General features: G+C 36.5%; 1 protein-coding gene across 1 annotated transcript in view; it reads right to left on the bottom strand.

The window, feature by feature from the left end:
• Positions 1–25435, bottom strand: part of DNER (delta/notch like EGF repeat containing) — a 111342-nt gene that overhangs the window by 52576 nt on the left and 33331 nt on the right. Inside the window, exons 2-3 of the mRNA XM_064385883.1 lie at positions 12799–13095; positions 1969–2063 (exon numbers count right to left, since the gene is read on the bottom strand). Of these exons, the coding sequence (XP_064241953.1) occupies positions 1969–2063; positions 12799–13095 (392 nt within the window). The remainder of the gene's footprint in view (positions 1–1968; positions 2064–12798; positions 13096–25435) is intronic.

Raw genomic sequence — 25435 nt, 5'->3', positions numbered from 1 at the left:
GAGTCAGATCCTGGTAGAAATCCTCATTTGTTTGACACACCAGATCGAAGATTCAGGACAGTTTATTCTTGTAAATCAAATGAGTCATGTAATGCTCCCAAGGTCACTGAGCCCATGGTGCCTTCCTGAATATTGACAGATTGGATATAAAGTCTACTGCTGCATCCACTCTGTTGGCTCCATTAGGGAGCTACATTATGCCACTCTTTGTACTCACAGGGCACTTTTTTTCCTACTCACCTCCATAATGAAACAATAAAAATCTGTCATTTTTCTGGTAAGGTCCCAGTATTTGCATTAATTTCCTATGAAGGAATCCAAAATGAGTTTGAACAATCCTCCAAAAATACAAACACAACGGCATCCAGCTGCTAAAAACTGGTAATTCTCTCCTGCTGAAAACAGACCTCTAAATACCTAGAGATGAAGCTCTGTTCCATAATATCCTGTATTGAAATTGTTTCAATCCTGCTAAAACAAAGGCAGTTTATCCCTGGTTACTTGTTATTTGACTTCAAAACAAGAAAACCAAAGTTTTGTAATAATGTGCGACAGACATTGAAAAAATCTTGCAACTAGGTGTCATAAGAAGCAAATTTCTTACAGTATTTGCACCCTCTTTAAGAACAACCCCAAATACTATTCCAAAAGCTGTCTCACTTTTAGAACAGCATAGAAACTAGTTTCACAGTTTAGGTCTCATATGACAATCAAAACAAAATCAACTTATTAAACTGAAATTATTTTCCTTTCACAGCCAGCCATTGAATCAGGTAAGTTACTTGGGCCTTTAAGTTAGTAAATGAAACGAAATAAAAATCGATCTTGACTTGCACTAATCTACTCAGGTATAAAACTCCACTAAATATATACAATGTAAAAATGATCAAAACTGACTGTGTACTCTGCAACCTGCTTTAAAACAGGGTTTCTCCATCAAAGCTCTTAAATAGAACTTCAGAATCTATAAATGCCAGGTTTTTCCCGATTCCAAGAAAAGCCACTTGTTTGCTTTCAGACTGCAGCCAGTCAGGGCATCCACACTCCCAGATCTCCTCCTGGCTTAGGCTTAAGGCTCATGAATGAGCCCAATTCAAGCCCCGTGGGAAGGGTGGGACGACCCCACGTTTAACAGTTACTGCTCCAAACTGTCTGCAGCTTGTCTGCTTGCATCACTTTGTTTTTTCCTGTGAGCATGGCCTTTTTTAACAGAAACATGGGATTCTGAAAGATAAGATGACAGTATGAGAAAAGTAGGCTATTTTGGGGAAATGCAAGTCTAAAAGTGCAGCAAAGCTGTGAGCCAGAGAACTACGTTGGCAGATTTTTTTTTAAATAAAATTTCCAATAAGAAAATGCCTCATCCCAGCTGACAGAATCAGATCTTTCTAGGAAGTCAGGTTCTCTTAACTAAACACAACAAAACAAGTATTTTATCCAAAAAGCATGATTTTGAAAAGTGAATAACAGAATACATTCAATTTTTTTTGAGAAACGTGTTTTTTAGGACACACACAAAGATTTCACAGCTGATGGCAACACCCAAAGCAATAACCCAGAAATCAAATACAAATGCACAATATACATGCACCCATATAGTCAACAATAACACTTTCTATCAGCAAGTTCACCTGGAGATTAAAGGGGGAAAAGTGTTCACTGCATGAAGTCATATCTTCTCCAAACTGACATCTTCAACATATCTGCCCTAATTTCTAATGCATTATGATGGCCCAGAGACAGCTTACATGCTTACATCTTCTAAAACATTAAATATGTCAGAGAAATTATGCAAAGCAAAGAGCTGCCATGGCTCTGCTACATGCTTGAAGTCTGCCTGAATTGTCTCATCGTCTTTTAGTCATTTGACAAATTTGCCCATCTGAAGAACAGTTGTTTGTCTAAAATATCCAGTCAAATGAAAATAAAAGTGCTTTTGTATTTCATCACATATAAGACTATTCTCACTTTATTGATGTATTCTGTGGAACTTCAAAGGAGATAAGCCGGCCTCCAGCAGAAGTATTGGAACTGGCATTTCCACAAGCCACATCTGGGGTTATCTGAAAATAAAAATAACTTTATTTAACAGCAAACCACAAAATCTGACAAAAGAAAACATGAAAGATTTTTCTTCTTTACAAATGACACTTGTAGTCCAGCAGTCATCTTCTAAAAATCCTCAGGAACATTCACTGAAACCTTTGTGCTGCCAACAAAGGTGCTGAAAATTCACATAACCATCCTTTCAGGGTTTTGTTTTACCAAAAAGCTCCTGCAGAAAAGTGTGAACTTCTAAAGGTATCTCCCCTTTAAAGTGAACATATTTAGAAAAATATGAATAGTTTTCTGGTCCTTCAGAATAATAAATAATGCTCTAACATTTGCTACATCCAAGAAATAGTTCATCATTAACCAGTGCAATACTGAAGGATTTATAGTAACAAATACAGACATTGCCTTTCTACTATACTGAAATATGTTTTTTTCCAAACACAGGTTTCCTTTAAAAATCACTCTCCCACTTGCCCATTACTATTCTTTCCAAGAAAAAATTGCTTGGACAAACAGTAGCTTCAGATGAAAAAAATTATGATCACAGTGAGACAAAAGGACACGTTTGCCAAATCTAGTGATGCCTAGTAGGCATAAAAATCAGTTACTACATTGACTACATCCAGACACCATACAAGGAGTCATGCAACACAGGAACTACAGAGACTCCTTAATTATGCAGATCTTCACCAGCAGTAATTTCATAAAGACAGGTTGAAAATTATTAGTGTTTCCAAGGGTACATTTATTTCAAATAAGTAACACTTTATATGGCATAATTGAGTCTATTATTTAATATCATATCATCAGAAGTTTTAAGTAACTTTTCATGTATCTTCATCAACTTGCCTATGAAATGTCACACTAGGGAAAAAACCAACAAACCAGTTTAATCTTCAAATTTCCACGCAGTTTGCAATGCTATTCTTTCAGACAGAGAATGTTTGCAAACTTTTTACATAAACCTTAATACTGAAAACACAAATCTGCAACCTGACGCACTTCTGCAAATTAATCTTACACCAAAGGAAAAGCCAGAATAAAATTTGTAAATTTAAATACAATTCAAATTTTAAATATTACATTAATGTAATGAAACACATGTAACTAATACATGAACAACAGAAGTCCACAATATGATGCAAGTAATAATTTTTAGGACACTCCAAGCTTATCTTGACTCAGGCAAGACAAATACTCAGTATTCACATTTCCCAAGGGAATGATTTCCCAGTGTCTAGATTACTCAATTCAGTGTGGAATTCCCTGATGTATATAATATGAACAAGTTCATGAAAATAAAGCAAGATGCAATTTTATTGTATTTTTAAATGAATTTTGAAAAATTATAGTATATCCATTACAATTACATTATAATATATCCAGTATCATTTGTAAATCTCAAAGCCAAAAGTTTGGATCTAACAGTCAAAGCACAATGTATCCAAAATTAGTTTGGCTAACACTCTTCCTTATTTGCCAACATTTAAACTTTTTTTCCTTGAGACTCTGCATGCCTACTGGAACAAAAGGAAAAAAGAAAAAGGATCTCTCTTCTCATACAGTCTTATACTACATCTAAGATACACTTGTTTTTACAGTATTTCTATAATTTTACAACTTCATGCATCTATTACCTTAGAACATAGAGGGGCAGTTGTAATGTAAGCATTTCATTCCCCTTACTGTTTAATATTAGAAGTTTTTAAAGTAAAAGGTATTATGTCTTTACAGATAGAATAAAAATAAAAGAATCATAGAACCAAGAGCTGAAAAAAGTGGCTGCAGAACAAGACCCGAGATTTCGCCTTCATAAAATGGAAAAAAACCCCATTGAAACAAAAAAAATACTTTAGTTTGCAAACATGCCAGAATTTAGGATTACTCAGCAGGAAAAGCACACACAGGAAATATTGCAAAGATAATTAGAAGAGTGAAGGTAAAATACATGATTTTGATTCTTTTATTCAGAGATCTGTAATGTCTGATGGATTTCTCTAGGAACTCTATTTGTAATTGGCCCTGACTTCCTGCTCTAAGAATCAGGTAAAATAACCATCTAAACCAGTAGGATGATAAACCCAGATTTTACAGCAACTGAAATTTGAATTTTTTGATATATTAACAATCCTGATACTTGGATCAGACAAAAAACATAGGAAGAAGTAGTAACTCTCATAAGGAAAAAAAAACGGTCTCAGCAGTGTCCTACTTCAGCCAAGTTCTGTGGAGACAAAAAATGACAGCTTTGACACTTGAATTAAGAAACAAATTGCAGGTTTTTCACAGCTGTGAAAAATTTCTATAAATATTTTAGATTTTTAAGTGTGTCTCTTTCATGTCTTAACAGAGCACTCTGCAAAACTCTACTACTGAAGAATGAGGGCAAAGACAACCAATATATTACAACAATAAAGGACTCTCAGAAGATAAAAACAATCTGTAATTTTCACTCTCAAAAACAAACAAACAAAAAAGTGTTGCTAGAACTGGTAGGAGATATTTAAACTCAAGTCACTGGGAAATATACTTTAATGATTTTCAGAGGACAAAATAAAGATCATTCATAGTCTAAAGTAAAAAATACTAATAGAGTAGGTATCTGTCATTTAAAGACAATCAAAAGAAAACATAACTGTAATGACATCCAACACTTCTCCTAAAGCATTTCTTAGTACAGAAACATCAGGACAGCAAGAAGGTTCTTGGGGAACAGACTTCTAAACATTTACACAAATGATGCAGCTACTTTAAAAATAGTTACCAAAGATAATAAAACCTTCATGCACCCTCCAGAGTCTAAAGTATGTTTAGGAGCTGATCACAAAGATAAGCTCCTGTGTCAACACAGAATACATGCAAGACTGTTCTTCAATACCTTATTCAGAGTTCAAAATTATTAAATATCAAATTGTGGACAGTAAATAGAGAATTCCTCTTTACATAAATTTTCCACAAGTTTGCATCTAAATCATGTTATATTGATCTTAAAAGATAACATAATACATAAAAACTATATTTCTGCTTCAAATGCTTTTAGACTTTACATAGGTAAAAAGCAGCATCATTTGAGAAAGCAAGAGTGAAATCTTTAGAATTCTCACTCCTACAATCTCCACCTGGGCCTTAACAAGCCAGCAGTGATTTTGTTAGATTTCCTTACCAGGCCATGGCAGCGGTATAAAAGAGATTGCAAAGAAAATCAGGGCTGGTACCTAAGAGAGAAACAGACTGTTCTTCCATATTACAACTTTTCTGAAGAAATTAAATAACATGAGTTGGGCAGATATGCTCCTGCCTAACAAAACCAGAATAATGAGATATACACTAAATTCAACTAGTGCTGAAATACATACATAAATCCCAAGGCAATATTTTTACATGAGTGAGTGCTTTCATTACTTTCCTAAGTGTACTAGACTTTAATTCAATAAGGCTGAGAAGAGGAGCGTACAGACTTTAAGTCTACTTTTATGCAGCCTCTCAGTGTTGAAATTAGTTCTCTGAAGACACTATTGTATATGAAATTTCATAGTAGATTTCTTAAAAAGTTGAGCAGACATTTGTAATTCTACAAGGCCTTATCAACACAGGCAGACTAATCCTGACAGTGCAAAATCCAGCCATTCTGCTGCCATGATACGTTGGCATTTCTTTTGTGTCTCAACCCCAAGTTGATAGAATTGCAGAAAGCTTTTACTTCTTGCAAAATAGGCTACACTTTCCTCAAATTTAAAAGTGTTTTGTAAGTAGCATGGCCAAATTCATATGTTCCTTAGAAAGTCCTCACTACCCTATCAACAAGGTAATAATAAATGTTTCTGAAGACCAACAGATAGTTCCAAGCAGTGGAGGAGGCTGCCCAGGTATCTTGTGGACTTTCTATCCTCTGAGTTATTTAAGCTTCAGTGAATAAAGCCCTGACCAACCTGCTCTAGCTGACCCTGCTTGGAGCAAGGGTTTGGACTAGAAAAAATCCAGAGGTGCCTTGAACCTCACCTACACTGTGAGGCTGTCAGTGAAAAGCCACCCCATGAGCCAGTTGCCTATTAAGTGTTTCCTGTTAATTGCCATTGTAACTTCAGTGACAACACAGCCTTCACTAAACCCCACTCCAACATACAGTGAAAGCGCTTCTTTGGAAAATATCCCCAAATTTACCACAAATAAGTGTATGTGTGTGCACATTCAGGCACACTGAGATACCCATGACTCAGGTACTTTCCTCCTGTTCCCAGACTGCTCTCTTTCAAAATATTGTTTTGGGAATTTTCTCTCTGGTCAACCTCTTGTTTTTTTATCTCAAAAAACTGTTCTCCTGTTTTTACCTCCTAGTGGGTCAACAGACAGCTCTGCAAGGTCTTGCAGCCAGAACAAAGTGAGGCAAATTAGTCTGAAATTAAACAGAATATATGAATGCACATATAATTCTTGAACTAAATAAAGATGTATACAAACCCATCCTACAGAAAAGATCAGTGCTTAAAAGAAAAAAACAAACTAAAATTTTAAACATATTTGAAAAGACGTTATCTTATGGAAGGAGTGAGAAAATGAGTTTTTTGAGAAAAGCAAGGCTGTGTTCTGGGGTGGAACCCCATGAAAACTGGCATGGTCATTAAGAAAGAAAACCTTTCAGATCTTCTGTAGGACAGAAACTATCAAAAAAATGTAGTATGAAGGATGGTCTTGTAAATGCTAGCTCTTTCAGATTTTCTTCCAAGGGATTTCATATTAAATTTCAGTTCAATAAAGCAAGTTTCATAACGTGCAATTTTGGCTTTTCTGAACATATAACTACTTTTCTATCAGAATAGGGCCTGCCAAATTTATTCTCTTCTGATCCTGTAAGTGCGGCAAGGGGTATCCCTCATTTTTAAGAAATATAACATGTTTGGCACTCTTCCTTATGCAAGGAAAAAATAATACATGAAAGAAATAAAACAGGTTAGCTCCTAACTATAGATCTGGAACAGCAGTTGGCAAATAAAAAGTGAAAAGAGAAGTAGGAAAATAAAAGGCAACAGAACAGAACCATAAGAACAGGATCTAGTACTATCTACTTACTGTCAAGGATGTCAAGCAACAAAGCAGGATCATTTCTAGCACATAAATTGAACTCAGAACAAAATTCTACAAGAAAAAAAAAGTACCCTTGCCCTGTAGCACAGAAAAACTACTGCTTCTGAAAAATCCAGTGTCACTTAGCTTAACCTCCACATCACCACACTTGGTTCTATCCTAGAGTTTCAGATGGAGCAATGCTTGAAAGAAAACCAGAACAGAAAGAAAATCTAGGTTTACTTCTAACACCTCACCAGTGGGAGAGAAAAGCAAAAGTGTTTAGAGTAGGAGTAGTGCCTCTCTGAGGAACACCAGGGGAGACTGACAGACTGCATCCAAAAACAGTATCAGATGAAGAAGGCTTACCAGTTATCACAGCACTGAAACCTGGTGTAAGGGAGGCTGCACATCCACCCAGCACATTCTGCTGCTGCCAGTCTGTTTCTTTGCTCATCTAAGCAAGAGTCACTTTGGAGAGTCAGCAACCACAGCACCAGGAGGATCCAGCACATTCCAGTGCACAGCAATCCTCCAGATAACATTATTAAAACTTTGTGTTTTTGTCACAGACTATCAATGCCAACATCACACCAGGCACAGGAGGCTCTCTTACACAACAGATAGATTACCTAGATTATCATATCAGCAAGCTGCCTGCTCATCTCAAGCCATCCACCAAATTCACTGCCAGCTCCATCAAACCTGACATTCAGTCTGTACTGGTTTTGGCTGGGATGGAGCTGATTCTCTTCACAATGGCTTGCATGGTGCTATGCTGCTATGCTTGCGTGTTTTGGACTTGTGATGAACCAGGGTTGATAACAGGGATATTTTAGTTGTCATTGAATTATTCACACAGCATCAAGGCCTTTTCTCTTTCTTAGAGTGCCCTACCAGGAGGTGGGCTGGGGGTGCTGAGGGAGCACAGGGGGACAGCTGATCCCAGCTGACCAAAGGGACACCCCACACCACAGGAAGCCGTGCTCAGCAATAAAACTGGGGGTGGGGGGTGGAAGTTGGCCAGGGCTGCTGTTGCTCAGAGACTGGCTGGGCATCAGTTACTTGGTGGTGAGTAATCAGGGGTTTTTGCAGTACTTGTTGTGTTCAGGTTTTTCCTGTTTTCTATTTCTCCTTTTTAATATTATTGAACTGTCTTCATCTCCCCGTGAGTTTTCCCACTTTTACCCTTACAATTCTCTCTCCCATCTCACTGGATGGGGCAGTGAGCAAGTGGCTGTGTGAGGCTTAGCTGCCTATCCTCTGCTTAGATCACAGCACAGTCATTCAACAAAGATTACTGCCATGAAGAATTAATAGTCATTTATTATTCCAGAGTGTATGGAGCTGTTCTGAAAAGAAAGATAAACACTGTGTAAACAAGTTCATTGAGCAAAAATTCCACATAGTCAAATCTTTGCATGCAGTGTATGAGCTCAGGCCACTGGAGGATAAGCTGGGACATAAACTTCAACCTAAGACTGTCAAGTCAGCTATAGATACTTCTACACAAAAACAATGAAAGGCAGTAAACACATCAGGTTTTGGGGCTTTATTTTTTTTCTCTTTTTCCCTCATACTCTCTAGGACTTCAAAACAGGATGACTCCTGAAAGAGCAGTTAAATGAATCCAGATACTTTTCAAAAACAGGTCTGGATAACCAAAAAATCCTGAGCCCACCCACCACTATAGCTTAAGAAGAGAAGATGTTCAATATCTTGATGTAATTGTACTCCCTAGAAGTCTTAAAGAGCTTTGATTTTAGGAAAGCTAGTATTTATGACTATCTATTAAACATGATTAGTAATGGAACATAATAAACTGAGGTTTGTATGAACTTCACATAAGTTTTGTTTAAGCATATTGAGTTTTTAGAGATATTCAAGGGTTTATTTAGAAAATATATATAGTAAAGACTAGCACCTATCCTAGCACCCAAGAGATGCTCTACATCAACTTGTCTATGGAAATGATGTTTCTATATAAACAAAAAGTTCCATAAATTAATATTGTACAGAAGAGTTATTGAAGTTACAGATTTATCCTAGAAGAAAGCTAATATTATTCTACCAAAATCTGTGCTTCTTTCATTCTCCTTATGTGTTTGTAGAATATCTTTTTCTCAGAGCAAAAGAAAAATTACAGAGATTTCAAAACCAAATCTTATACACAGTTAGAAGAGCTGTCCTAAGTCAAACCAAAATTACACATTCCAGAACTTAACAGCAATAATAAGAGGGAATGGCAAGAAAATAGGGTAAGAAGAGGACAAGCATATATACTCCAACCTTCACCCATTTCCATGTGAAAGCTTTTCCTAAGACATCATTTTTAAGGGTCAAGTTTCTATTCTGTATTTAGCAATCTCAAATGGGTCTTTCCTCTGCTATTGTTCTGTTCTTTCTTCTGCACCTATATCATACTTTGACCAAAAAAAAAATGCATGAACATTTGGCAACACATAAAAGTAGTCAAGACTTAAATGTTCCTGTTTCAAGAATATACTTAAGAATAATTCTGCCATTGCTGCAGAGCAGGAACACTCTCGGGATTTTACACCTGACTCAGCCACACTCCTGAAGGCTTGCAATTTACTGACTAAGGACACACGTAAAACAAGTGCTGTCCCCACTGCAAGGGGAATTAGAAGTTTATTGTAGCCTCTAATCATTGGTTCCAAACCCTTGGATCTGAGCACAGAATTGCAGTATAAATAGAAGGTTAGGCTAGGACTCACACGCTCAGCATTCTAATTTCTGGCTGTGCACCTGGCAAATCACTTCACTGCTCTGTGCTTCAGCATCTCAGTCTGTAAAATGGGAATAATACAGCTGATTTCCTTTGAAAGAATTTCAGGTCTATTATGAAAAGCTGTATATACGAGTATGGTACTGCTATTCTTATGGTTGATTTTGTACACTGAAGCCTTTATTATATCCATTAATTGAATAGGGTTAATGAGATGGTTTCTTTTTCCCTCCATTACTGGCTAATAAATATCTCCTATACACTGTAACACAAAAGATGTTTGAACTGGGTAAATGTGGATTGTTACCTGGATCTCTCTTATAAGGGGAACCAGTTGCCCGAAGTAGGAAAAATAATTATCTTTCAATGGATGAGCACAAAGATAAATTCATATTATACTAAAGAAAATCAACTAAGAGAAAAAATTCTTGCTTATGATCTATGGTTTTAGTCCTTAATCTGCACATCAAGAAAATATTAATTTCTTCTATGAAGACCACTCAGAAATTAAAACATCTGCATCCAAAAACATCTGTACCTTACCTACTGGTACAGACACTACTGAGACAGTTGATTCCAGCAAGCAGTACTAAATGCATCCCTGGTATCCAAGGAAAACAGAAAACATGTCCAACTCTAAGCACACATCATGCCTCTCCTAGACAGCTTACTTCTCTCAGGTGTTCATTTTTGAGTTCCCAAAACTTCCCAGAAAAGCTGTCATGGAAACTTCATCCTTGCAAAGATAGTGAGAGTTTTCACTTGGAAAGAGTCTGGCAAATTTTTTCTCAGAGACAAAAGTGTCTGAAGAACATTAATTCACTTCCAGTATCAGTATAGAATAATTTGGAAAACAGACTGTCCTGGAAGATTTATAAAAAACAAACAAGAACATATTTGTTGTCCTCAGAAACTCAAAGATCAAAACAGCACATTTTTGCAATACAAAACCTACAGCTACTCTTCCTTTTAAGAGAGTGAAGAAGGATGAAGTTTTGCAAAATTCTTACAGCTATGAGGAAAGATAGTGTTTTTGTTATTAACACATTTGACTTTTGAAACCTCCACCAAAGAGGCTTTGGAGCACAGACCTTCAGGCAAATCAACTCTCCTCAGTTAATAGAGATCAGATAGAATGTCTTTGATCAGCAATTGAAATCTCTTTGTTTCAGATAATCATCTCTCTTGTTGTGACTTCCAAAGAACAAGGTAGAAGGTCATTATGCCACACTGGAGAGCTTGTCAAAAATACAAGACCCATCACAGTATATTAAAACATATCAACACAAGCCATTTTCTAATAGGATAGCAAGTAATTTCCATGTTAGTGTTAGTCATGCAATAGCAATTGATGACCTATCTGTACTTCTTAGCTAACAGAAGACATGCAGAAGAGTAAATTTCAGCTACTGAAATACTCACTTGTGAATTAACTGCTTGACTGAAATTCTTACTGAATCTACCTAAAATGCAAACCAGGCAGAAATGTTCCTTATACAACACCAAACCACAGATTGAGGAAGACACACCAGGGAAATCTGGTACAGGGAAGAGCATGCCCTTAATTGATCAGGACATATGGACCATCCATGCAGAGATGAGACTGCATTAAAAGTAAGTAATAAGAGCAGATCATTGTTTGTTTCTGCTTCAGTGCTCTCTCCAAACTCCATCTGTGGTGCCTGACTGTGGTTCTACTGTAAAGTAATAGATATAAGGGATGGAATTCCAGGAAATAAAGTTTAATGCTCCAGACATTGCCCACCAGCACTCCCACTGAAATGGAATACAGCCCTATAAATGCTTCTACCTCAGCTAAAACCAGAGAGTCGTAACACACCAAACATACATTTTACATGGTCTGATTCTATTTACAGAAAATTGATTAAATAAATTTTACAGTGGAAACATCAACAAATTTGTTTGGGCTAGCGAAGAGTGATGTAAAATACACTTGTTCCATGATTAAACTCCTGCCTGCTCACTTTCTCATTATGCAGTATGTTAAAACACCTCAGGAGAATCAAACTCATTGAAACACTTCAAAAAAAGATACAACTGACATTTTACCTATTTATTCCTAAATAACCTGAAATAAAATTATATTACAAGACCTCTCTCAAAAACATGCCAGAAAAATTCCAATTCTTTGCCTACAGAAATTAAAGTATTTTTTTCAGCAAAAGTTTCATTATTCCTAGCACTTGGTACTAAGGTGGTCATTACTTTAACAATAACCTTGTTAACTTTGATCAGTTGTTTTTATTTTTGCAGACACTTGAGTCCACGCAAAACATTTAAGCATTATAAACAGCACAGAGTACAAGGTGGAAAGCAAAGATCACATTTCTTAAGGATCATATGTTGTGTGCTTTCCAGCTGTAGTTTTACTGGATATTGTTAAGTTTTGATAGAGACTCGTTTGTAGGAGTTACAATAAAAGTTTAAAATTGAGACATTTAGAAGTTTCCACCACTGTCATTGCATCCCTAGAACTGTGCCCTGTGTAATGTATTAACTACCACTTTTAATCCTCAAGCAACTATGTTGTCTTAATAATGCAGAAACATGTAGCAAAATGTGATTGCAATGGCAAATACCAAAAAATATATCAAAGGTATTGCTTTAACTTTTAGCATTTCCTTAATTTTTTTGATGTTTGGAGATACGTTGTCACACAATTGTCTGAAAGAACCAATATCCCATTTCAAATAAGTATCTAATACAACACACTAGCCAGCTTGAGTTCATTACTCATAACATGGATCAAATGGGGATTTATTTTAATTTTATCAGCATTTTAACTCAGGGCAAGGTTCATATCTTCAGTCTTCTCCTGAAGAGATCACGAAACCATGCAGAAAAGACAACCCGAAAATAACACTTTAAAGTTTTTTTGTCAGTGAATTTTCACCGTGTCCGAATAGTCTCACCTCGATTTCATCCCATTTGAGATCCACCACTCTCTGTCCTGCCTTTGGCTGCCACGTAGGTAACGTCACAGTGGCCCTGGAGCGGGGCAGAGCAATGTCAGGCTCCAGGGTGGACGAGGCTGGGCTGCTGTGCCGGGGTGAGGTGGCCTCTGTGCCCTGGGAGGCTGCAGGGCTGTGGGGCGAGTGCTCACAGTGCCTTCCCTCAAAGCCTTCACTGCACACACAGAGGTAGCCATCCCCGCTGGTGCTGCAGTTACCATGGAGACAGGGGTTGCTGGCACAAGGATCTGAAACAAACTGGAAAAAACATATCATATAGGTCAATTACTGATTATAAAGGATTTATTTCTGGTTTTAAAAATACCATAAAACAGGATTCTTTCCCCCGACTGTATTCATCTTCTGAACATATTTATGAACCAAACTCATCTTTGATGTATCTTCAAGGAGGTAAATTCAAAGGATTTAAGAAGAATACAAATTAATTTATATTAACTACTTTCTTCAGACCATTTATGCTAATTCACTGTTGCCACATTCAAGCAAAGAAATAAACAGGAAAAAGGAACGTGACCACCATTCATTATCAGGAATTTTCAAATATAGACTTAAAAGAGTAACCTTTCCAGGGAAAACATCAGATATGTTGGAATTTAAGGGAGTAACAGAAATAGGAAAGGGCACAGCACTTGTACAGATCAGCAGGTTACAGAGCAGCTCTGTGTGGTCAGAGCTAACCACATCACACAATCCTATTTGTGGACACAACTTCCTTTGTAAAAGAGCTGGGCCTTTTACCTACACTTCATTTTGTGGAGAGCAGTTTCAGAGTCCAATTCATTTGGGTGCTGAAAGCTTTCTAACAGGAATTAGAAAGCAGGGCAAAAACTGTGCCTGCTTTAAAGCAGCACTTGTAATAGCATGGACAATATTAAGCCCAGTATGTAGGAAAAATGCTGTCTGAGCCTTGCATGCCTTCAATTTCTAGCTTGAATTTACCTACACCTATTTCGTAGTTTCTTATATCATCACTAACTTTCAGGTTAAATGTCTTTCCTCTTCTTTGTTGAATTTTACATCCATAATGCATTTATAGAATACATCTACAAACTCTTCATCTCCTGAAAAAATTAGCTGTACTTGCACTGTTTCCTAGGGGAGGAGAAGCCCTTCCCTCCAGACACGTTTAATTTTGCACCTGGGACTCCGAAGTTTAGCACTGCCTTTTGCAAAAGCATCAATACTTTTGCTTGTCCTGGAAACAGCTTCCAAGATAATACTGAGGAAATGCTTGCCTTAATGAGAGCTCAATCACCACTGCTGGCTCGCTGACACCAACCAAAACCATCAGGCGGGCTCCCTTCACTTGTCTTCACATCAAAGGGAAAACACATCACTGGAATCAGACATTTCCTCATCTTTAAATGCAAATTTCACCCAAGAGCTCCAGTCCTAAAGGTTACTCCATTCTTTCCTGTACAATATTCCTGCTCTTCTCTGCATAAGCAATGCTTCATATTACATTGCTCAGTAAAGCAGCACAGTTATTTATTATTAAATAATTTGTTATAATTACCTTAATAATTACATAAGTATTAAATATCATTTATATAAAAAACAAGTATTGGGTCTACACTAGGAATTTTACCTTTCCACTAATCCCAAGGTCTGGTGTCAGGGACACCAAACCCTAATATAAAGCCTCCCTATATAAAACAACACTATTATTGACCTCAGCTGGAATTCTTTCTTTGGCTCAAATTTTTGTATACCCCAGATTCTTTAACGTTTTTGGACAGAAAACAGAGGAAAGATTATTAGGAAAGTTAATTTTGGAAACAGTTGATGAATGTCAGATTTTTACCTGACTGACATAGAAGGCTTAGAGGCCATAGAGGACAGTCCAAAATATATGGTTTATAATTTATCTCATGGTTTGGTCACAGTTCAGAGTGTTATTTATTTTGCTTGGGGACACATCTCGTACATACAAGGTGATACATTAGACATCAGGATCTAGCTCTGACTCTTCTTCATTTTTAACACTCAACTACATGGCAAGTTTATATATATACTTGACATATCAAGGAAGTATGGAGTTTTATGTTCAGAAGGGCTTATCTCCTTAAAGTCTCTTTCCCCTGCAAATCAAAAGAATACCTAGGTTCTCAAGGAACAATTTCTACATCCCTTCTCCCCAAAATGATATTTAAGTGACAGAAAAGAACAATTTTCAGGAAGGAACTGGTTCTGTTCTATGGTTTGTCAGTTACATTTTAAGCTTGCTCCACTGCCAAGTGCCAGAGATATTCATAGAAATTTTCTTTTCCTTTAAGAGTACTGAAGATAAAATGTGTTGACATGTGAACAAAGCCCAGTTCAAAAATTGCTTGCAACACTTTTTTCATATTCTAGTTTCTTGGACTAGATCTGAGTTTCAAAGAACTGCATTCTTATTGTTGGATAAGCTCTTTACTCATGCTTTCAAAATAAATCCAAATTCAAAATAAGCCTATTTTGTGTTAGTAATTCAATTGTTCTTGTCAAACCTAAAATGCTAAGGTTATTATCTGCAACAAGAAAGAAAAAAAATAATGCTTTCAATCACAAAGGGCACTTCCCCCATTACTGAATGCATCCATTCACCTTACAAGCACAATAATAAAAAATGCTGTGTGATCCATTCTATTTGATACAAACTGGTCTGAGCGTGTTTGACTGGAAACAGATGTGTTTAATTAATTATTAAGTCCTGCTCAGTGCTGCCCCTGCCATGCACTGAAGAACACCTTGTGCTGTAGGAACCACCCCTACCCTTCAGACAGCGGAAGCGAAAATAATTAAAACTGTTTAGATTAGATGAAAACTAAAAACACTATGAATAGATGTTGAATTTCAGCCACAGACTTCCTCAGAACTTAGTTTTATGAAGCACTTCACAGGATTTTATCATCATTCTCACTCCTTAGTTACTAGTAATTCAAAAGCTCATTTGTCTTCCAATAAGCCTATCAAAACAAATCAATGTCGTTTGTGCATAGGTTTTCTGTTGAACTAAAGAGTCCATTTTAATTATCAGATAAAAAGAGATAATAAGCAAATCAAATGGATTAATTTGTGCTGGTTGTAGTGTTTCTGTGGTTTCTCTGGTCCTCACCAAGGTGCCAGCAATGGTAGCCAAGGGGTCTGAGAAACATTTTGACACAGTGAACAGCATGGCTACATCAGAATTAAAGCTAGCAACATTTCAAGGCTTAACCTTCAAGAAACTATTGAAGCTCACAAAAAAAATTCTAAAAAACCTAAACCGAAAGAAAAAAACCAAAACACCTTGGTCTCATAACTAAGAGCTGAACCTAAGTGTACTGTAAAGACACAATTACAAACTCCTTTTTTAGCCACTCCTCATGCAGCTCACAATATCTTCAGAGATTTGCACAGAGAAAAGAAGGCAGCAAGCAACACAAATCCATATAGCCCATGAATAAATACTAAATCAGTATGATCACTACTAAAAAAATCCAGGGTTGTTTTAGGTACAGAATTTCCATAGTCACTAATAAGAAAGTATATTTTGTATTTTGGCCTCTTGTTTTCATCCTCATTTTTTCATTTAATAGTCTGTCTGTTTTTATAATGCATCCCTTCACTAAACAGGCACAGCCAGCCGTTGCAGCTGACAGAGCCAAGCTAAAAAGCGTAAAATGTATTTGCATGCAATTACTATTCCATATGCCTGGACAACTGTAATCCCCGAAACATTTCTCCAACAGAATCCTAAGACAGATGCATAGCAAGGTGCCCTTCATATCATAGTTAATTTTCCACAGGCAGACTGAATACGGTATAACATACTGGGCTTGTTTAAGAATCACACTCACAAACATGGATCCTTTGCCAGCCAGTCCAATTACTTCCTAAGGTTTTAATTCAAGATAAAACACTGCAGGATGTAAATTTGCAAGATCTTTCTGCCAGTACTACTTGTGATGACACCGATTTGTCAGTTGATGCTCATTCACCTTCTCTTCAAAGTGGTTCTACTTGTTCCACCTGGAGACAGTCCAGGTAGATCCTCCAGAGAGCTTCAAAAAATAGAATGGTAAGTCTAAAGCCAAGGCTACAGATGAGCTCCTAAACACTGTGCCAAACCTCTCCTCCACCTGCAACTCTCCTCTTAGATGTGTCAGTACAAAACTAACTTTTAGCTCCATTTTTATTGCTGTTGCCTACAGCCACAGACAATATTGCACCAGTTTGCAACTTCAATAAAATATTGGGGAAAAAAAAAAGTAAATCCAGTTCTCATGTTAAGAATTCAGCAGATTGTTTAAATTCATTCTACATAGTGAATGTTAACCTGCTAACAAAGCCAAGCTGCCACAATCATGTCAAAGGCTGATACTTTGCATAGGTGTCCAGAAGCACTCACTACCTCTGAAGCAGCCTGCAGATATTAAAAAGCAACACAGCCCAAAGTTTTCAACTTTCCAAGGCTCCCTGAGATCGTTTTTCCAGTTACAGGGTAAATTGCTGTGGTTTTCAAATACACAGAGTTGTTCTAACTCTGCGTGGCTGGGACTTAGGTAGTTTCTTCATGTGTTCTGGTAAAAAAATCTTAGGAGAAATTTAAATCGGTAAAAATAAAATTGGTTTTGCACCTACACTGCTGAAGAAATTCCCCAATACAAAAAGAACTTCTCTCCCAGATGAGATCACAGAAAGATCCACCACATTCCAACACCAACTTCAAGATTTGCACGGTACATTAGAAGTTATCAACTTCTGAATACTTTAGAAAGAAAATAATTAAAACCTACAGTCTAAGCCATTATCTGCTTTTAATAAAGTAGGGGGGAAATATTTTTCCTTTAAAGCATCTGAAATATCATCTATTTTTGCATATGCATCAATTTATGAAAAAGAGATGGAAACAGATCTAAATCTTTTACATAGCAATGACAATAAAGATTATCAAAAAATGTAATCTCTTTGAAAAAATGTGTTTAATTATGTTCAAACTATTATTAAAATTTATTCTATTTCAATCCTTCACATAGTGAAGCTGTAAATTCCATTCCATCTCACATCAAATATTAGTGCTAAATATAAAATGAAAAGCAAGAAAAAAAAATGAATTTGAATTTTAAAAAATCCCCAGATGTTTCAAATAGTATCCACAGGAAAAGCATTGAGATGAGTATATCAAATAAATGCATTTTCTTCAGTTTTGAGAAAAGACTGCCTTGAGACTCAGTAGGACTCAAGCAACATATCTGGGTTCAATTTCTGTCTCTCCCAGAGACGTCCTGTGTGAGCTGAGAACAGCCAGACTCCATCTCTGCCTCTTTCCAACTGCAAAATGGGGATTACACTTCCTTTCTCACACTGCCAGTGTTGGCTGGTTAGAAAGCAATTTTTTTCAGGATGGGAACCACAGAGACAATAGGAACTCCAAAGCAGCACTGAAATACAAATAAATACAATCAATAAATAGATCCCTGTAGAGCAAGGCTAAATATGTAACCTGCAGCTATTCAGGTTTGTTTCTTAGTCTGTCTTTCTTTTTTGCTTCCTTCTGTGGCCATTCTAGTTTCTTCTGAACACTTCTTTGCTCCAATGGGCAGAAGTGTTTACAAAATTATTCAGCAAACTTTAAAGTCAGGAAAAAATTCTAAGTTATATTAACTCTTCTAATTAACCCATAACAGACAGGAAAACCATCTTAACACTGCATCTCAAGACACTATTCTTCTTCAAAACAAGATCTGCTTCAAAACAGATGCGCTGAAGAATACACTCATTTTCCAACTGTGACTGAACACAACAGAAATAAAAGTGGCTGAAACACCCTGATTAGGAGAGTCAGGATGAATGAGAGCTTTTTGTCACATGAGGATGTAAAAATAGAACATGATCAGCACTGTGATCACACAGGTACTGCCACATCAAATGGCTGCTCCCTGAAAGCTGCCTGCAATGTCCTTTGTGTGAGAATTTAAGGACACTCTGCAAAAGTAATTCTTCTGCACGTGCACCAGGACACGCAGCACACTGCCTGACAGGGTGAGGTGACCACAGCTGTCAGAGCCAGGCCGTACAGGAATGGGAATGTCAGTCTGTCTGAAGGAAGGACGGACGTGCCATCGCGGTGCTGTTCATACTGCGAGCTGCTCATGGGCACCGAACTACACCCGGCTGAGTATCAGGATTTAACAGAATAGGCAACAACAAAGGAACAAAAAGTGCTGTATGCAGAGGTCCTGGAAGCCAGAGCAATCAGGGCTTTCCTCAAAGAAGTGTAAGCAGGACAAGACATTTTTCTATTACATAAAACAAGAATGTGGCAGCTATGTCAGCTTCAGTCATTAGGAACTATCTACAAGCTACAAGACAAAACTGAGATTAATCAAGATTTAGAAGGCCAAGACCAAGACTAAAAATAGAATATAAGCAACTTCTTTCTAGAAGTAAACACTCTTTTCATTTAGCAATTCAACCCTATGCTCAACCCATGAGGAAAGCTATCAATAAATCTAATAAAGTGTAACCTTTATCAGATAATTCAGAATATGATTCTTTGAAACACCATTAACAATGAGAACTTTGGATTTCTTCCAAGCTGCAATTCTCATTCCATGAGTTTTGAATATTCAGAGTAATGAAACTGCCAATGAATGTAATAAATGGATATAAAACATTTTTCTTTCCTTCAGTGAAGCAGAAAAAAAATGCCTAAAGAAATTGTCTGTTTAATTGCAAACCAAAGCATGGCTGCCCAAATCTATTTGAAAAACCAGCAAACATAACACAGCAGAATTTGAAGAGCGCGATAGATTTTCAAAAGGGAGCTCCAGCAAATGGCTGATTTACCCTTGTGTAATAAGTTACCAGACACCAACTGCTTTGCTCTACCTATCCTCAGGCACATTCTTACCTCAAGGTATCCTGAAATAACTGCAGAGTAAATTGAGATCACTTTTCCTCTCCCTCAATGAAAGGACAATATCTGCTTCACATTAACCTGAAAACTGTCAGATGTCAGCATGTACACAAACAATTATCGAGAAGCATCTTTTTTCTCTCTGCTTTTGTCATCAGATTATTTTCAATCCCTTCTTTTAAATATATATTTGCCTTTCTCCTGTTGTGAAAGGACAAATTGCTTGATATTTTTGTAAATACAACAGATTTACCATTACATTCCAAGCAGACAAGCCAAGCAAGTACACTGCATTCTTCAGCAACACCCATAGTCACTTTTTCAAAAAACCAAAATGAAGTCAGGATTGAAACTAGGGGGTAATTGTGAAGGCAAAGCATTACATTTGACACACTGGCACAACACACTTTTGTTTAGATCTTATGCTATTATTTCATTATTAAAATATCACACGGTGAAAGAATTATCAACAGTACCTTCATTCTTAATATTGTTTTCCCTTTTTAGAAGAAATTTTTCTTGAGCAACAGCACAAAATATTTTTATGATAGAACATTAAAATATGTAATGATACAAGCATTCATAGCATTTTTTATTTCTACTCTGAACTAGCACAAAGCTAAAATTAAGTAAACATGCTCATAAAAAATTACTAGTAGAATTGTATTTAAAAAAAAACACACAAGCAAGTTTCCAGGTTATTTGCACAAGATTTCTAAAAAATTTTTTAGCAAAAGACAATTTCAATAAATAAAAGTTTGAAATTAACCATATGGGTCACAGGCTAATTTAAGGTTATTAATATAATTTCAAAATACTAAAGTTCTGCCATGAATATTCGGAGTTATAGTGAGATCAGGTTTAGCACAGGCAGAAATACACTCCACCTATCTTAACACGGGAAAAAAAAATATCCCAAATTATCTGCTACTTGAATGTTGAAAATTAACTAAGGAAATTACTTATCCTACTCCAAGTAAGATGATCTTAATTTCCTAAAATTTTAGCTGTTTTAAAAACAGTAGTGTGTTATAATTTCTCTAGAGGAATGCTGAGTTTTATATGTTTGCCCACCCTTAAAAATATTGAACAAAACAAATTTGAGAGTTTTCTAGAAATCTAAAAAATAATTTGAAATTTTACCTTCATTGCATGAACAAGCACCCAGGTCAAGGATCAAGCCTATGCAGGTGCTCTAAGTGACAAAAAGTGCACAGTGTAAGCTCACACTTACTCATCTACAAGATCCAGCACGCTTCCTAAGTTCAGCAACAGAATTCTCATTTTCTTTAGCCTTAACATCAATCAACCTCAAGACACAAATTCATACAAAATAGACTTCATTAGTTCAAGTACTCAGAGCATTTCTTGATTTCCAAGTCTGAGGCTTCACACTTTGCCAGGAAAGATACAGCAAAATAGACAAGATAGGACTTAATAACACAGTGAGTTGTGCCTAAAACTGCAGCTGAACCATCAATGGGGCATGAAATCCTGAAAAACTCAGCAGATGTGACAACTGGCTACTCATAGCTTTTTGCCCACAAGAGAGTATGAAAACAGGAAAAAATAATAAACACATCCATAAGGTACCTAGGAGATGTGACATAACCAGCAGTTCATTGATGTGTCACATTTTCCAAATCAAGTATGAAAAAGAAAATTAAAATTTGGGGACGTTGAAAAGAAGCAGTTGTTATCATTTCAAGCCACAGCACATCAAAAAGGAGACATTTTGGCAGCTGAGGCATTTGGCAATCAATAAAACAGCAAATGCTTATGCACCAAGTCAAACAGATGAGCATGAGATGGGTCCTCCAGCACTTTCAAACAACCAACATTCCTTCACTGCATCCAGCACTACTGACAGCATAGTAAATCACAGCTATGTGCTCTGCTGATTTTTTGCTTATTCCTCATACTTAAAACATCCTGTTAGATGCAAAGTTAAAATATTTTCTAGTTGGAGAAACACCGAAACAAAGATGAAAAAAATTGCAAACCCATGAACACATTCTCTCAGTACACACGTCTGGTTTTCTGTGTTGGATTATAGTACACCCCATGATTTCTATTTCAGAAACTCTTTCCTTTATAAAATATATACTTGATATTAATCCTCTGGACTTGCAATTAGAATTCCAAGACCCAGCTACATTTTTACACACTTATTGGGGGTAAACTGACTACTAAATACACTTAATACACCTGAACAACACTGGGCATCTGACATTTGCAGTAATGTCAGAGCTATCTACAGAGAGCACGTAAAAAGAGATTGCCGTGGGAAGAAACTGACTTCAGCTCTCTCGTTGTTACAGCAGGCAAGGATTCAAAGCCTTCCTTTCTGGACTAGGAACCTGACCATTTTCTGGTCAAAAGTGATTTTTAATTTTAAGACAGGGCTGGAGGCATCTTTATCTCATAACAAAGCAGCTGCCCACACATAAAGAGCAGTGTCCAAAGAGTTTCAAATCAACATCCACTTCCTCACCCCTGAAGAATTTACCATCTTACTGCAAAAAGTAACTGGATTAAATATTTGAACAATGTTGGGACAGAGATAAAAACTCCAAATTTCTCTGGTGCTACTTGCTAAACACCATCACTCACTCATGTTGGCACTCACTGCCATTGTCACCATCCCTCTCTGTGAAAGTGCTTTCAACTACAACATTTTATCTCACATTTTATGACAGCCTGGGTGTACTCAGTTACTCCACAGCACTTAGTTAAGGTATGAAAACAGCAGCATATGCCTGAACTTTGAGAATAAGCTAGTCTGCAGACCCATAAAATAGGTCTTTATATTTAGTGGTGAGAGGTAATGTTTCTTTTAGCCTCATCTGAAAAAGCATTTTTGCACAGTCAGTAGAACATCCTTTCTGGGGTTATTTTTTTAAAAACAAATTTATCTTGAGATCCAAAATACCTTCTAAAATTGTATTAAAATAAAATGGATCAATTTTTTCCCATGCCATCCAGTAACAATTGCTCAGGGTTTTGTCTTGCTACTCTATACCTGTCATCAAACTACATTGTGTGCATGCTGTCATTTTGCTGTCCACTAGAAACAAGACTGGGTTTTAAACAATACCATTCTACAACTTCTGTCACTTAAATTTCTCTTCTGATGGTTTACCCTTATGAATTAGTCTGTATCCAGACAAGTTGAGGCCTATGCCATAGGTCAATCCCCATATTATTTACTTCTCCAAATCAATTATTACTGTCTGTGAATTACTTCAAATCTGCTGTTTTAGCTAGTAATGCCAATACTAATTTATCCCTTCATGGTTTGATGCTATGAATTAGACCTTTAATTTTCACATGCAATACTTCACAGCATCTAAAAAAATTGTAAGGTTAATAACTAAATGTAGATTCTCTCTGATTAAAATTTGGCGATTTTATTGTATGTCCCTATGCCTTATCTTGCAATATTTAGCAAATACATTGCTCTTCTTCAAATCACTTATGGTTTTAAGAGACTTCTATCACAACTGTATTTGAGAAAGAGGTGAACAAGCAACGTCAGATATTTAGAAGCTCTTTCACACCCCTTGTTTTCATTTCACCCCTTGTTTGTATCCTTTTAGGATGTAGAAAGAGAATACCTGACATGCAAGTATATCTTGGATTTATATACTGGTATTGTGATATTCTTCTGCTCTTTTCTCTGGCCCTTCCATCACAGTAATCAAAATATTAAAAGCAACTTTTAGACCAATTCTCATTTGTTTTGACACTATACATAATTTCCTATGTATATGACCCATGACATTCTACGCACTGTATTCAATGCCCCGATTGTCCTGGCTGCTTCTCTGTGTCCCCATTCCCCTGTACAACACCTGACAGCAATGACCCACGGGAACTGTGAGGGCAAGGACCTCCAGCTCTGATCACAACCATGCTGGGAAGCTTTGTATGGAACACAAAGGCAACAGCAGCAGAATTGTGTTTCCTGCAGATCACTCCAGCAGCCTTTCATCAGTTAGAGTCCTACATGTACACTTACATTATTAATAGTTTTCTGTGTAATTTTTTTCAAGTTTCCATTAATTCCCATAACAAAAGATTCATTTTTGGTAGCAAACATCAGGGCTTTTGAAAGGCACTCTACTGTATCTATTTATGATATAATAGATAGCAAGACACATAAGAGTGCCTGAGAGCACTCCAGAGGCAACGAGAAGTGTTTATTGATATTATTTTCTCCCAGATTATCAGGTTGTCAGGGCTGAAGCACTTATCTCCTTTTGAAACAGCTACAAGAATTCAAGTGAGTATTTCCTGGCACTGTAAAAGAATTCTAGGTTATTTCTGGGGTTATCACCCAGCATATTGCCTCCACGTCATGCATTAGTGAGGCACTTGGACACTGTCACTTGGAATGCTTAGCTCTGATACAAGTGTTAGTCACAATATCAAAAATGCCACTTTTCCTGTTGTAACTGCACTGAAAGATGGTGATTCAGGAAACATTTGAACGGGCAGCCAAACACCAAGTGTACAAATAGCAAAACAGTTGAGCACCTTTTGCACAATATCTCTGTCACTGGGGGCCCAACACAGAATACATTTTGTCCATTCTATGTGTTTACATCACGGAATGAGATGGCATCTTTTGACAAATGTCAAGCTTTTTATAAATTATTGGAAATTACACACACACAACTTGCATCAGCATTTTGTCCTTGACCTTTAGCAAACACATTTATACTACAACAAACTTCTTTTAAAAGATAGCAAAAATAGGGGGAAAACAGTAACAATTTTAAACCACTCCTAAGGGCATGCCTTGCAGGAAGTTTCTGATAATGGACAAAAAAATGGCTCATTAAATCCCTGCTGTACCATATCCTACACATCTTATTCTGTCAGGTTACATGATATTTTAAGGCACTACACCACTGCCTTTCCCTCAGAGGATAGAAAGTGCAATGGAGTAGATTCTTAATGCTGTATTTGCAAAGTGGAACAACACAACATAATATCATTGAGGTATAAGTTTTGTCATTAGTCCTTGTTCTTAAACTGTTTGTTGATTCAAAAATTGTTTTATATAAGTAGTTAAAAGAGTAACAAAAGTATGGAGAATTAAAATAAAAGTAAGAAAAAAGTTATTTTCTCTTCGTTTGTCTTCTTTATAGACAGGAGACAAACCATGATGTGACTAGGTAGTAAACCTGCCAAACCTCTTCCCATTGACTTACCTTTTACATTACAAAAATTATTTTTTAATTAAAGACCTAATAAAAATATTTCTCTGAGAAACAAGAGTGGGGTTTCTAAACAAAAAGTTATTTTACTGAGTAATTTCTTATTTAATATAGAAAGGAACCAACACTGAAATACATTAGGAAATAAATACTGACAGAGAATCTAGAGCAAGAGCAAAACAAAACTAAGAGAAGTTGACCAGGACAGACATAAACCTATTTTGCCAATACAAGAGAAAGAAGTATTAATTCATTAAAAAGTCTAATCACAGAACCAGCTTGATTTTCTAGTACTTTAAGATGATGCATCATGGGCTCAACATCATTTTCTCAACAAGATACTAAGTTATAGATCAAACTAGCTACTAGCTGTAGCTAGTGCTACAGCTTTTTGCCCCCCAAAATATATTTGTATTGCAAGGACAGAACACAAGTATTTTACACATGAACATGCAAACATTTAAAAAAA

Source organism: Passer domesticus, chromosome 11 (genome assembly GCF_036417665.1).
Source record: "Passer domesticus isolate bPasDom1 chromosome 11, bPasDom1.hap1, whole genome shotgun sequence".
Lineage (NCBI taxonomy): Eukaryota > Metazoa > Chordata > Aves > Passeriformes > Passeridae > Passer > Passer domesticus.
Note: the sequence above shows the minus strand (reverse complement) of the source record. Positions and strands in the feature narration are given on the sequence as shown.